Consider the following 15,171-nt stretch of genomic DNA (forward strand, 5'->3'; position numbering starts at 1 on the left):
AAGGCCTGTTCGAACACCTTTGCTGTCTGCAGTTAACAAGATAAAACATCTCCAATTCGCACAGGAACACAAGGATTGGACAGTCGAGCATTGGAAAAAAAGTCATGTGGTCCGATGAATCAAGTTTCCAGTTGCATCATGCAGATGGCAGAGTGAGAATTTGGTGGGAACAGCATGAAAGCATGCACCCCACATGCATGAGTACAATCGTTCAAGCTGGTGGGGGCAGTGTTATGGTTTCGGGCATGTTTTCCTGGCATGATTTGGGCCCTTTAATTCGTGTGGAACAACGTCTGAATAGCACAACATACCAAAGTATCGTTGCTGATCAAGTTCATCCTATCATGTTGATGGTGTATCCCAATGGAGATGGCTTCTTCCAACAAGACAATGCGCCATGCCACGGTGCTCGTATTGTGCAGGAGTGGTTTCAAGAACTTGAGGGAGAATTTACTTTGCTTAGGTGGCCCCACAATTACCAGATCTCAATCCAATTGAGCATTTGTGGGACGAAGTTGAAAGAGCCATCAGGCAGCTGGTTCCACAACCATCAAATCTCACAGAACTGGACAGTGCTATTCATCAGGCATGGTGTCAGATTCCTCGAATCACCTTTCAACATCTCGTGGAGTCAATGCCAAGAAGAATCGCCGCAGTATTGAAGGCAAAAGGTGGCCCAACGAAGTACTGATGGGGTAGTCATAATAATCTGGCCACTCAGTGTATATTAGAATATACTATATACAGACCTCATATAATACTCTATACAAGAGTCATATAAGAAAAAAAGGGAAAAACGGGGCTTTTTAAAGTGTCCAAAACATACAAGATGTCCATCAAACATAAATGGTTTTGTATAAAAAATTGATTTTATTGCATTACAATCAACATGATTTAGAGACTTGGTTACATTCAAAATGTTGTTGGTATGATACAATATTACATTAGGGGTGCCATGGGGAACAAAAGTAGTCACCCTCCAGAAGGAAGGACAGTGTCAGGACCAATTCGGTGATGATTTGAGGATCTACAGCCCAGTGTTACACAAATAAGATACATTTTGTTAACAGTTAGGCTCCATTCGCACAAAGTGGCAGTTTTCCACGCGGTTTTCCGCGGAACATGCAGAATCCGCCCATAAAATCGCGCTTGGGCTATTTTGTGGGACGCGCAGCCGCCGCAATAGTCTGAACAATGCACATTGCAATACATTGTTTTTTATGTTTAGCGCGGTTCCGCGTGTATTCGTATGCCCGAATATGTGCAGAACACCGCTCATGTGTGAATGGAGCCTTAAGGTAATGCATTTTTAGGTTTTAACTCCTGAGTTTAGTGTCAATTTAAAACTGAGTTGCTTGTATACCATAAACATCCCTCATTTTCCTACAGATACGTTTTTTAAATAATTCTTTGGGTATATGGATATATATAGTAATTACGTAAAGTTTTCCTTCTGCTTTTTCATTAAATTCTCTGTCTAAAAAACAAAACGTCAGTACAAAAATTGTTGTGAAGATATAACACATGTGCTGCTGTTTGCCACAGCGATTACGGTATTATTTTTAGCCATTTCACGGTTCTAGCAAATAACCATCATTATAACTTAGTGAGGTGAATCTAATATGTAGCTAGAGGAATTATTCACACTATGCCTTGCATGACAATCTGTTAACACAACACATAAGTGTTAAATGGGTCCTTAAACCATAGCGCTAGGTATGTCCAGCTGTCCAGCCTGCCTCCCCACCCCCCACCCCCCCATGGCTAGGCCTGAGGCCTGGGGGTAGGGATGCTGAGAACGGGAAGTGTTTAGTTAGGCCTTAAGTATTGGAGGAGGCCTGTGTTGTCAGAGGAGTAGGACAAGGAAAGCTGATGGCTACTGGAGATGCCTGAAACATAGTGGACCTGATGGCACTATATAAATCCTGAATAATAATAATAAAAAAATAATAGTAGTAGTAATAATAATAATTAGGGATGCACCAATACTAGTATTGGTATAGGTGTAGATACTAGATATTTGGGCGATTTTCCCTCCTCACCAAGTGACGATGGAGCATGGAGCCGGGTTCCAGGCCAATCAGGAGACTGGGGGGCAGTCATTACCTGCCCCCCCCGGCTTCCTGATTGGCTGGGGAGCCAGCTCCATGCTCCCTGGCAATAAGGGAGCAAAGAGCCAGCTTCATGGCCAATCATGAAGCTGGGCAGCATGTAATGAATCGCTGCCCGGCTTCCTGATACTGGAAGTTCCGGTATCAGGAAATAGGCATCAGAACCAATTGGGTGACCCGCCTTCTGGCTTCCTGATTGGCCAGGAAGCCGACTCAATGCTGATTGGCTGGGAAGCCGGCTTCCTTGCCAATCAGCATCTAGCCGGCCAAACAGCCATCTCTATGCTGATGAGTTGGGAAGCCGGCTTCCCAGCCAATTAGCATGAAGCCGGCCAAACTGCATGGAGTTGGCTTCCCAGCCAATCAGGAATCATGGCTCACCTCGCGGCTTTCTGATTGGCCGAGAAGCCGGCTCCATGCTACCGGTATCGGCGAGTACCGAAGTATACATACACTTATACATATACGTACATCCCTAATAATAATATTAATAAAACAATAGTAATAATCATAATAACTAATCAAAATCAGTCTTGTATTCTTCTGACTTCTTGTAGGTATGGGTTGCTGCACTCACTGTTTTGCTCTTTGCACAGTTTAATTAATAAGCATTTATATTCTTTAATGTAACCCACTGGCTAATCATGTCGCCTCTTTCTTCCTTCTAATTTTTCAGCTTATCTTTTCCCCCATTTATTGTATCTCTGCTACCTCCTCCTCACTTCTACTTTATTGTCTGCTCCCATTCATCTCGCTCAGCCGTTTTGTTCAGTGATAAATCTCCTTCATTTGGAAGCATTATCATGGTGTAACAGGAGATCAGCAGCATGACAAGGGCAGAGGGGCACCCAGATAAGTACCTAGCGAATGTCATAGAGCTGTACTCAGTGATACATCTGTAGACCACACGGCTTGTATAAGGGCGGCTTGCCAAAGGTTGTTGTCTTGGTCCCTAGGATATAGAAGCACCCCCATGAGTGTCATTGAGTGCCCATTAGGAGGAGCACAGGTTTAAGAAAATTCATGTCTGCATTTCTGATAGCAGAATTTTCCATTAACTGGGAAGGACTGCTAATGTGCAAATAAGAACATCTCCTAAGGCTACATTCACACTTTCATGATGCGTGAATCCGTGTGCGTTTTTGTCGCCGTTGCCGTGTGTCAGCCCACTCATTTCAATGGGCTGCTGCATGTGCAACAAATGCAGCAAAGAAACTCATGCAGCATTTTCAGTTGCAAGCTTCCCACTTTATTTGAACACGCATTTGTGCCTGTTTGATGTGTGTCCACGCACGGGCAAAGACGCACGTTTAACCGGCTGTGTTTGGGGTGCCATTAACAAGTAATGGCACTGCAAGCGTGGTGCGCATGTTTGACGTGTTGCTCGAATGCGCGATCACGTAACATTAAAGTGTGAATGAGAACTAAACCACATCTGGCATTCACTGTAGCATGGTTATTGTAAGTGATACTAGAATAAGACCAAACAGTGTCCTAAGCAAGTTATTACCCAAACAGTGTCTTAGGCTGGTTAATACCCAAACAGTGTCCTAGGAAGGTTATTACCCCAACAGTCTCTTGGGCAGGTTAATATTGAAACAATATATCACCAGCAGTAATGGTCCCACTATAGCAATCAATAATGCTGTGTGGCCCAGCTGTCTGCACCATAGCAACCAATAATGATGTGCAGCCTGCATCCTAGCAACCAGTAATGCTGAGCAGCCAAGCTGCCTGCATCCTAGCAACCAATAATGCTGTGCAGCCCAGCTGCCTGCATCCTAGTATCCAGTAATGCTACGCAGCCCAGCTGCCTGCGTCCTAGCAGCCAATAATGTTGTGCAGCCTACCTGCCTGCTTCCTAACACTCAATCTGTGGCCCAGCTGCCTGCATTCTAACAACCAATAATGCTGTGTGGCCCAGCTGCCTGCGTCCTAGCAGCCAATGAGGCTGCCTGCGTCCTAGCAGCCAATGAGGCTGCCTGCGTCCTAGCAACTGATCATGAGGGTGGAGTGGCACAGCCCTGGACATAGTTACTCTAAAATGGAACTGGTCTTGTTTTAGCTCCACTTTCCTTGTTCACGATATGGCAGTGTTTCATTTTGAATTTGTTGCAGGCATAGCACCACAATATTAAAGTGCCGTAAATAAGAACTTGCTGCAGATGTCATAACAGTCTATGAAACTGTTGTAAATGTTGCATGAATTTGGCGCATCTATGAGGCCACACCACTAGAAAAGTGTTTCAACTACTTTATTAAATGGCAGCCTAGATGTTTTATCACTTTAGGTTTTCTTTAAACTCACCAGCGCCAGACTCGCCCACCTGTCTGCAGCACCAGCCCGACTTTTGTATTTCAACTCCTTTCTTGAATATAATAGAAGTTCCAGCCTACATCAAGCAATACTTAAAATACCAACTCTGTGAACACATACTTTAAACAGAAATAGCACACCGTAATCATAATAGCCTTCCATCATCCATAACCACTCATTTCCGCCTTCTATAATACCTGTGTTTTACCTTTTTTATGTTGCTAAAATACAGCATAATATAGCTAAACTCAATTTAGATGATCAGAAGTTCAGCTCTCCATTCAGAGTATATTATAGAACATACCAATAAAAGACTTTATCATCAGTCTACCATTATTTTTTTTACAAATGGCCCTTCTGTCAAATTGCAAATAACCATTGAAGGCATGTTCCACCTTTTGCAAAAAATGAATAAGTGCACACAGAATGAGGAAAGAAAATATGTGCATTTATTATTTGCTTGCATTGAATCGGCCAAAGCATTGCAAACACGATCAGTGGATCGCAGATGCAATGCACAGGTTTCTGCAGACTATTCCCCCAGCCCTAAGTCCGTATGGGGGGTACAGACATTCTGTTATGGGGCTAGAGGAGGTGTCAGTGGTCTACAAGTGTCGTGACATCACCATACTTGTTCTCCAGTGAGATCTACAAGTACCTAAGTCCATATGGGGGTACAGACATTCTGTTATGGGGCTGGAGGAGGTTCAGTGGTCTACAAGTGTTGTGACGTCACCGTACTTGTTCTCCAGTGAGATTTACAAGAACCTAAGTCCATATGGGGGTACAGGCAATCTTTTATGGGGCTGGAGGAGGTTCAGTGGTCTACAAGTGTTGTGACGTGTGACTATGTTTCTTGTTACAGCCTAAATATAAGTGTAGCATTAAACATGGTCACAAAGGTGGAATTAGCATTTAAAGGCCTCCTTCTGTGTAACAAATTATTCAAGTATCAGTTCCTTATGTTTAAAAAAAAAAAAACCCACTTCTGAATAGCTGTCATTGTAATGTTCATAAATCATTTTTGGGTTTATTTAATCAGGTCTATGAGCTTCTGTTCAGTGCCGCTAGCAGAAGCATTGGACTAATATTGGTGGTACAACTCTGACCTCCGCTGGCAATATGTGGAATTGCTGCAGTGCAGATACTGCATTAGTTGGGGCGTATTCACACTACAAAACGCAATAATGCATGTGGTAACACATGTCTACATACTCTGGAGGCAATTCAATAAAGCATTTGGGACACTTTTCTGGTGGTATGGTCCCTTTAAAAAGTCCTGTGCCCAATACATAAAAGCCACAGGACAACACATTCAGGTGGTTCTTATTTGTGTCACTTTCACAATGTGCCGCTATGGCTGCGATAAATTAAAAAATAATTATTGTTAGCTTGTAGATAGCAAAACTGGAGAAAATTAAGACCAACTTTAACATGACATACAGAAACAGGCTTGTAAACATGCCCCGCTTATTACTACACAGTGTGGCTCTGTGTTGTAAAGAAAAGGGCATGTTTGCTCTGGTAAACTGTCATGAATGTGACAGCTTCCTACTCAGGGCGTACTGGGTGCTAGGATGCTGGCCCCTATCCACCGGTTACGCATCACCAGCCCCATTCAGTTGCCACCCTGGAGATTCCTCAGCTGACAGCCGAATGTAAGCAAAGAGGCCGGGAATGCTGGCTGAGGGCATTCCCCAAATATGGCAATGACCATATTTGGTCGATGACATCATCCAGCATCCTGGCTCCTTTGTTAACATTTCAGCTGTTGGTCAGGGAATCTACCGAATAGAAGCTGAATGGGGCTCGGAATGCACCATTGGTTGTTAGGACGCACAGCCAACAGCGTCCTAGCAAATAAATCACATCTTTCTGTATCCCTGCTCTTTTACATTCAGCTGTTGGTCAGGGAATCTCCCAAATGGAAGCTGAATGGGGCTGCTGATGCACCAATGGTTGTTAGGATGCACAGATGACAGTGTCCTAACAACTCAATGACATCATCCAGCATCCTCGCTCCTTGTTTACATTCAGCTGTTGGACAGGGAATCTCCTGGCTGGTAGCTGAATGGGTCTGGGGATGCGTCATTGGTTGTTGGGACACACAGCTGACAGTGTCCTACCAACCAATGATGCAGGGCTGAACATGCTTAGATTGACAGTGGGCGGAGCCTGATGGATGATGCTGAGAGACAAATTCCCCATCAGGTCCACCTTCCTGGTGATTGACAGTGGACAGATTCCATAGCCGCTAGACAGCATGCTAGAGGCTATGGAATCCAGCCACTGCCATCTGCTGTTACTATAAGGGCAGAAACAGACCTGATGGGGAACTAGTCCCTCAGCATCACCCATCGGGCTTTGCCCACCTAACAGCTCAATTAGTGGCCAGCTGCTTCTGTCTGTGTGATAGGCACACAGTGGATGGGCAAAGAGCTCAGTAATGCTGAACCTGTGATTCTATCAGTTACTACAATCCTCCAAGGCTGCCAAACCAGCTGCTGACAAACCTAAAGTTCTCCTATCACTATTCAATACAACTTTCAAGCTGCAGAGATTGTAGTCCACATACATGATTTCTCTTATTAAGCCCTGATGAAGGAGGTGTATTATTGACCCCCGAAATGCCTTGTATACGCTACTTGAGTGTCCCCTGACCCTAATGGAATGAAGTTGTATCTGGACCATTTTAACTGGTGTGGTGCTTCATTTCCTACATCTACTGTGTTCAATGTGTCATGGGTCCAGCACTTTCTCTCCACGCTTCCTCATCACACATCTGACCAACTGACCAAGTGGGCCTGTGTTGATGGCCTTTTGTTCACTTCAGAGGGGTTTTGCATTCCCATACAAGTCTATGGGAATGCAGAACTTGCACGAAGCATTCAAATGCAGTTCAGAAGCAGGTGAAATGCACCAGTCAATGAATTCTGAAAGATCTCAGAAGTGTATCAAACTGGTGTCATCGAGAGAAGCCCAAACCCTCTATTCCTCATCATATAAAACATCATCATTCATCATGAATTATTATCCCTAGTCATATGAAAAATCTTCCATAACCTTTTCATGACAAAGATAAAGCAGGGAAGAGTTGGAATTTCTGTCAGGTTTCTCATTGCTCATTTTTCCTTACTTCCTGTCTCAGTGACAGAGAAAACTCTAGGTGATACAAACACCTTTATTTTGTAGAGTCGGGAAGGCTAGAAGGGATATTCCATTGCTCCTCTCACCTCCCGTGGTGTCTCTTGGAAAGAAAGAGTCCTTAATCATTCTCTACTCTGTCCAAAACTAGATTGTTAGAAACTAGGAAAAAGTTTTGGCTGTACATACATGGTTATGTACATGATTTGTATCATGCTACACATAAGCTAGGAGGGATGGTATGTTGAGTGTGCCCCATCATCACAGGAATGCGTGTGGAGCTGCTGTGTTGCTCATCCACAAATCCGCACATATGCAGTGTTCCCCTGGGCGCCCTTGGATCCTCCCACGGATTATATTCAGTGTCTATGGGAAGATCCAGGCGGGTGTCCCAGGGAACACTGTTCAAGTGCATATTTGTAAGTGAACAACAGAGCATCTCCTTGATGGTTGCTCTGATGATGGGGGTGCGCTCAAGTGCCCTTCATGCTAGTTTATATGCAGGATAGCACCAGTCACTCAGAATGCTATGCTTTAGTGGCCATGCATTGCAGAAGCTTTGGTTGGTCTACAGGTATGTAACTTAACCAGTTGACATCCGTGGTGTTAAACCCCCTTCCCATCCAGGCCATTTTAAGTCCACAGGAAAAGCACTTAAGTTATTCAAGTTTGGTCTCAGCACTCTGCTCTCTCCACTATTCCTGTGCACCAGCACTGCATTTACATTCGAGATAAGAAAACTGCCAACTGCTGTCAGGAAAAGGGGTAGGAGCAAAATGGGCTACTGAAAAAAAAAAGTATTTTTTCATGCAGCTATAGAAATCAATGAAGGCCTGTTTTAAAGCATATTTACTGCTTGGTAAGTACAGTTAACTGATAGAATGTCCAAAGCCTGGACACAAATCTACATTAAGGTTAATCTCACATCATCAGGACTAAAATTTTGTGTGGCCTATTGCTTTATTTACATTATTTTAAATGCGACATGCGATGCAAGAGATTAAGAATTGCAAAACTGAGTGATAAAAAACTGTTTTATGGTTAGGGTGAAAGAAAAAAAACCCTCTATTTGGTGCTACTGAAAAAGATTTGGAAATGGTTTTTAAGAGATTAGTCTCAAGAAATTAATCTCCCAGGTGTATACTTATAATGGGAAAGGAATCTTAAAAATGAGTAATTAATCCCCGTCTGCATTGAAGTCAAAGGAGGAGAGAATCGGTAATACTTTCTGCTTTATGACTTAATTATGAGAGATTTCATTTATTATTTAGAGTGATTACAGTCTGAGTGCTGCTGTGCAGGGGCCCTCAGCATGATAATATACAAAAAAGATTTGCCTGAACTAGTTATATGAAATAATTAATTTTGTAATGTTTTAATGAATTCATATCTGGATTAATTGTCTTTTTTTATATCTGTCTTTTAGCTGTAATAACATACCATCCATCCCTTCTGTCAAGCTGTTGATTGTCTTTGTTTACTTCTCTACCACAGCACATAATATGCCATTTAGGTGAAAAGAAAACGGGTAACTAGCTGATTCAGGATAATGCTGTAAGTATTTAAAGGACAGCTATACCCTTGGTACATGTTCCTCTTGAAGGCATGCCCCTACCCCTGTGAGCAGAGACATAGCTAGAAACCTCAGGGCCCCGTGCAAGAAACCATGAAGCCCCCCCATCATAAAAAACATGATTTTAATACTTTTTTTTCAATAAACAAAACAGTAAACCATTTTTGTCCCTCTAGCCTGCTGACTCTCGCACCTCTCTCTAGTGGCCATGCTGCCTGAATCTCCAGTTAGTATGCCGCACCTCCCTTGCTGCCTTGCCTGCTGGGAAATTAAGTTCTGTGCCCAGCAACACCCCCCACGCCCCGCTACAGTCTTCCACACGCCAAGTCCCATAAACACCGCGGGCAGTGTGAGGGATCTGCAGGCCCTCTTCTTCCTCTCTGGGGCCCCCCTCAGCTGGAAGAACGCCAGGGCCCAGGTGCAAACGGGCCTGGTAGTTCTGCCAGTGCCCGTGAGTGCAGCCCATCTGGAGAAGTACCTTGCTTCGTCTTCAGTCCCGTGAGCTTCACTGTGCAAACCTGCCCAAAGCTGTATCCTTCATTCAGAAGGCATCCCCAGATCGCGTCCACGGACCAATGAAGAGTACCCCCCTGTCCGACACCCTCGCTTGCTTCCTGGGTTTTGCTGATTTGCAAATGTACATGTCTGTTGCATGTCCTCCCCGCTGAATGGAGCAAGAAGCAGCGCTGATTGCATCACTTCCGGTTCCACAGCTGTCATCCACCGGCTAGAGAAGCCGGAGAAGCTATTCAAGCGCCACCTGAGCTTGAATAGCTTCGGTGCAGTGGAAAGGTGACACTAGGGATCTAATAGAATAAAGAGAATCTGTCACCACCTAATATGCTATCACATTGGGGGCTTGTGAGTTAGGTTTTTAAATAAAAAAAAGTTAAATAACATAAATGTAATAATACTAAAGAAATATTTAAAGTTCCCTACCTGTGAATGTTTACATACTAACATAAACACATGTCGGGTGCGCCAATTGCGCTACACATGTTGGGTATTGCTGCATGCACCAGAGTTTGAGCAATAAATGTAGGGCCAATATTCATGGTTAACGTTAAACTGTTGATCTGTACAGACTTTTAAAGCGGTGCCTATGGACAATTTGGGGCATCGTATTTTGTCGCCATTTCAAGGGCACACAATTTTTAAGCTTGGCGTGTTTGGTACTCCACTCGAAATGTAACAATAAGACCACATTACCTGTTAAATTCCATATAATCATATAAAAAACAGAATACAGTTCTAGAGCAACCCACACGATGGCGCCAGTATATAACCTAAAAGTATAGACCCTGTTAACAAATTTTACAATGTATCAAATTAAAAAACATTTCACTACAAAGTATTAGCTTTACATTTCTAAAAAAAACAAATATAGTGAAACAAGCTACATATTTAAAATGTAACACCACATATAGAACCAAATACATTTTTTTTTACAAAAATGTTGATAAAAATCCTACCCCAACTCATTCTTGGACTATGGGACTCATCAGGGGTAGACGAATATCGGCATATTTGGACATTCGGATGCATCGAATTTCTGAATGAAAGAAATAACTAATCTCAATATATTCAAATTTTCCAATAATATAATTCGGATGCATCAAAAATGTTTTCCGAATGTCATTTGGAATGAACTTGTGTTGCTAAATGTTAAAATTATTTAAAAAAAAACAGCGTGAAGTTTCCCTCCCCAAATCATACCGGACCCTTTAAGTCCTGTAGGAATTTTAGGGGGGACCCCAATGCCAAAAAAACCCAGTGTGGGGTCTTACCAGACCCTTGAGCGTCCCCTCCACTGCACCATATCAGGCCACATGCACTCAACATGGGGAAGCTGCTTTGCCGGGAGGGGGACCAAGATTCAGATAAGCCCATCTGCCAACAGACCCCCACAACCCTGACCCTTGCCCTGTTAAGAGGCCCTTGCCATCATCGACATGGGGACAAGGTGCTTTGCCAGCGGGTCCTTTTTTTGGGTGCCTGCCCCAAAATAAGTCACCAACTGGATTTAGCTAAGCAAATAGATCAGAGCGTTCCATTGAATAACAGGTCTAGGTTCAGCAATGTTACTTTCCTAAAAAATGAGGTCAGCTGCCTACCTGAACATACTGAATGACCAGGTTTTTCCATGAATCTATTAGAACCTCCATCTTGGAGCATATTTCTAGCAAAGGATGAATTGGGTGCAGGTTCGCCAGGAGGTAGCCCAGGTGAACCAGCACCCAATTCATCCTTTGCTAGAAATATGCTCCAAGATGGAGACTCTCATAGGTTAGAGTTAGGACCACACTACACAGAGGGGCCTTCACAAGGCAGTGCGGCTTCCACATATTTTGCAAAACTTGTGCACCTAAAATCTCTGTTTTTAACCTTAGTAGTTAGTGTCCTTTTTTTGCAGGCTGGCTGGAGAGTATCTTGGGAAATGTCTGTTTTTGTACCAAATATTTGGACTGCCACAACATTTTTGCTGCGATGCACTTTGGTGCGATGCCATACGTTGCAGCCCAATGGCACTGCAAAGCATCATTGCATGTAATATGTGTGCAATACGCCATAATGCTTTGCAGTGCGTTGTATGAGAGATGCAAATCGTATAGGTGTAAAACGACCCTCGCGGTTTACTTTAAGGGAATTTTTGTGATTGTGGCTGAGTAGCTTTGTATGATATAATGAGGAGTAAACCTATCTAGATTCATGATGAATCACTAAGCAAGCCTGACTGACATATACTCCATCACATACTGTGACGCACGCAGTTACAGCTTGAAAAAAAATATAAATTTATCACTTCGCTGATGATGACAAATGACCGCAAAAAGGAAAGCTGAAAGGAGGGCATGTCATTTGTAGAGCAATAGAACAATAAGCTTACAGTGACAGTGACTGCGCGCAGCTAATACATACCCCGAAATGTGAGCATCTACATAAAAACAACCTCAGGTCTCAATGACCCCCAATGAAGGTGGGACATTCATGAGTCTCCGAACCACAGGGCCTGCACTGACCAGTAATGGCTGTGATTTCACCACAATTATAGCTGCCTACCTGAACATACTGAATGACCAGGTTTTTCCATCAATCTATTAGAGCCTCCATCTTGGAGCATATTTCTAGCAAAGGATTGCAGTGCCGGCTACCCCGGCACTGCAAGGGTTTAGTGCTTGTTTTTGGCTAGGTTCAAAAATGACAATGTTATACTCAACTGATCCTGCAAGCCACCTTACTCTTATACAGGTCCCTTCAGCTCCCTATATACTGAGTTTTGGGGTCATGGGAGAAGGTTAGTATATGTCCTCCTGTGACGCTGAAGAGAACTATGGTGGAAAAAGGTTACCCCATAGTTCTCTCTAACTTTATTGCTATCACCTAGGGGGGCTCACAAGCATGCCTTACTTTATCAGCGCACACCTCTGCAACACGGTGTTGTCAACTTTGCTGTTGGGGCTGTGCTTGGAAAAAGCATTCAGGGCAACCCCAATGCATCTGGTATGAACCAGACCTCACTCTTTACCTTAACTTATACTTATAATACAAAATAAACTAATTTATAATACAGTTAATGCAGTTGAATATTTTTATTGTCAATTGACTTGTACACATATTCTTTTCAGTGCTTATGAAGGCATATGAAAGAGTTTCTTTAGCATCCATTAAGAAAGACAGGAATGTAGTTATTCATGAAAATATAGGTTATAGGCAGGAGATAGAAATTGGTGTTGAACGTTGAAGACTAGCCTCCTATAACCCTGTTTCTAACAGTCACAGTTTAGTTGTCTATGATGAGGTTGGATGCTCTCTCCTCAGCTTGGTGATTCTCCCAATAAAAGCAGCTATCCAGATTGGTTAATCTTCGGGAAAGCCTTGGAGGCTGTACCCAAATTGGTCTGCTGGACTGAAGATTGTTGGTTCTGTCTGCAATGTGGCCCTGGGACATTGGGCTCTGCTTTCTGGTGCCTCCTAGACCATTGTGTATTCTGTAGATTAGCCTGCAGAGTACTCTCTGGGTTCAGAGCTGTGGCAGAGCTTCTGGTGACACCCAGTCTCTGAAGACTCACACTGTGAGTAAGCTTGTGGACGGGGTGGAGATAAACTGGGAAATGACTTTCAGGCACTGGGCTCTGCATTATAGTGCTTTCTGTACATTTGGGTACTTTGCCATTTAGCTGCAGAGTGCTTTAAAGTTTCAGAACAGTTCACTTCGGGAAATAAGGAAGGCATCCTGGTATATTACCATTGGATACTTAATTGTGGTACTTTCCAAAGCTGTGTACTCTGAGTCAGTCATAGAGCGCTCTCCTTACTTTAGAGCAGAGTATTATACCTTTGGTATATCGGGCCTGTGAGAAAGCCATGCAAGGACTGGAGAACACCAAAAAGGCAGAATGCTGTTTCTAAGGCCACACTAGACACTTTTTTTCTGGATACTGCCTTAAGTATGGAATGGCTATACTACAAAATTCTATCCAAGCCTTAAACAGTGGCTTTACATGTTGTATGTTGACATTCCAACATGTTCTGCTTAGGTCGGTGAAGTCAGAGTGTAGTGCAAGTCTGGCTGTCCATCAACAAACCGAACAGACATCGATGGCCCTCTGGCCCAGAATTGGCCAGAGGCAGTGATGATCATCTGTCCATAATTTGGTATATGAAGCCCGGTCTGTATGTGAGAAAATAGAAATTACATTTATTAAGGGTGACTTAAAACAACAAAATAAGATTGAAATGTTTTCCACGGCTAATAAGAACACTTACTTTTACTCATAAATGGCAAAAGTGGGAGAAAAATCTGACAGATGTAAGCCACATACCCGAGTAATCCAAATGATTCTTGCCGACAGATGGGACAGTTCAAATTTCCTTGCATCCATCTGGTGATGCAGCCAATGTGGAACTGGTGGGAGCCGGTCAGGGTGTTAGTCTGCGCTCCCTCTTGCATCACTTCCAAACAGATGTTGCAGGAAGGAAGCTCCTCCCTCTGGTGATCAGTGAGGGGGGGCATTTGGGTGTTCTCCGGTTCGGGATGGTTCTGATCAACGACTTCTGCCCCTCTGAGTGGAGCAAGGGCTACAAGCTGTTCTGAATCCATGGGGCAGATGTTGTCCACCTCTGGATCCTCTAGACCGAGGTACTGCAATAACAAAGATAAAGTGATGTTTAATAAATGTGAATTGTTCCTCTCCTGGAACAATGCTGAAAACAAATTCCATATGACATTTCTTTACATTTCAGTTTTTCTAAGTATAAAATCATATCGGTGCCCGTGGGATATTGTTCTCAGCAGCAGTAGAGAGAGAAAAGTAACCTAATATCTAAACCAACTAAAATTGTATTATTATTTTACCTGGCAACCCGTGTAGACTTGGCACTCCATTATTCACGGTGATCGTGAATGACGGACATTAACTTGCGCTGTATGTGAGAAGAGAGAAATTACATTTACTAAGGACATGCCAAACGAAATTTTCTTAATCAACAAAATAAACTCTAAATGATTTCTGCAACTAGTAAAAACAATCTCCTTTACTCAGAAATAATAAAGGTTGAGAAAAAAATGAACAAATGTAAAACACGTACCCCAATATTCCAAATGATAGTTGCAGAGCTGATGGGACAAGTGTCTCTCTGCGGCACCCATCTCTGGAGGCAGCTATAGTGAAATTGGTGGGAGGAGCGCAGTGTGTTACTAGGCGCTCCCTCTTGCAATTGCTGAAAGCAGATGCTGCATGCTAGACGCTCCTCCCTCTGCTGGACACTGAGGGGGGGGGGGGGCTCTGGATGTTCTCCGGTTGTGGGATGTTCCGGTCAACAGGAGAGCGGCTTCTGTCCCTCTGCGCCGTGGAGTCACGGTTGCGGCGTCTAGAGCTCTGGGGAAGCTGATGCTCAGCCTCTCTGCCCCGCAGCGGAGCTCTGGATCTGGTCATGGATGCTACAGATTAATATTGCCATGCAATAACAAAAATGCAGTGATGATTAGTAAATGGGTGGACTGGTCCTTTAACTGCCTCCGGGCC

General features: G+C 43.5%; 1 protein-coding gene across 1 annotated transcript in view; it reads right to left on the reverse strand.

The window, feature by feature from the left end:
* Positions 1–15,171, reverse strand: part of LOC108787970 (bactericidal permeability-increasing protein-like) — a 52,296-nt gene that overhangs the window by 11,827 nt on the left and 25,298 nt on the right. Inside the window, exons 10-11 of the mRNA XM_018557668.1 lie at positions 13,913–14,288; positions 13,732–13,817 (exon numbers count right to left, since the gene is read on the reverse strand). Coding sequence (XP_018413170.1) covers positions 13,732–13,817; positions 13,913–14,288 — 462 coding nt within the window. The remainder of the gene's footprint in view (positions 1–13,731; positions 13,818–13,912; positions 14,289–15,171) is intronic.

Source organism: Nanorana parkeri, unplaced genomic scaffold (genome assembly GCF_000935625.1).
Source record: "Nanorana parkeri isolate BGI_ZX_2015 unplaced genomic scaffold, ASM93562v1 scaffold295, whole genome shotgun sequence".
NCBI lineage: Eukaryota > Metazoa > Chordata > Amphibia > Anura > Dicroglossidae > Nanorana > Nanorana parkeri.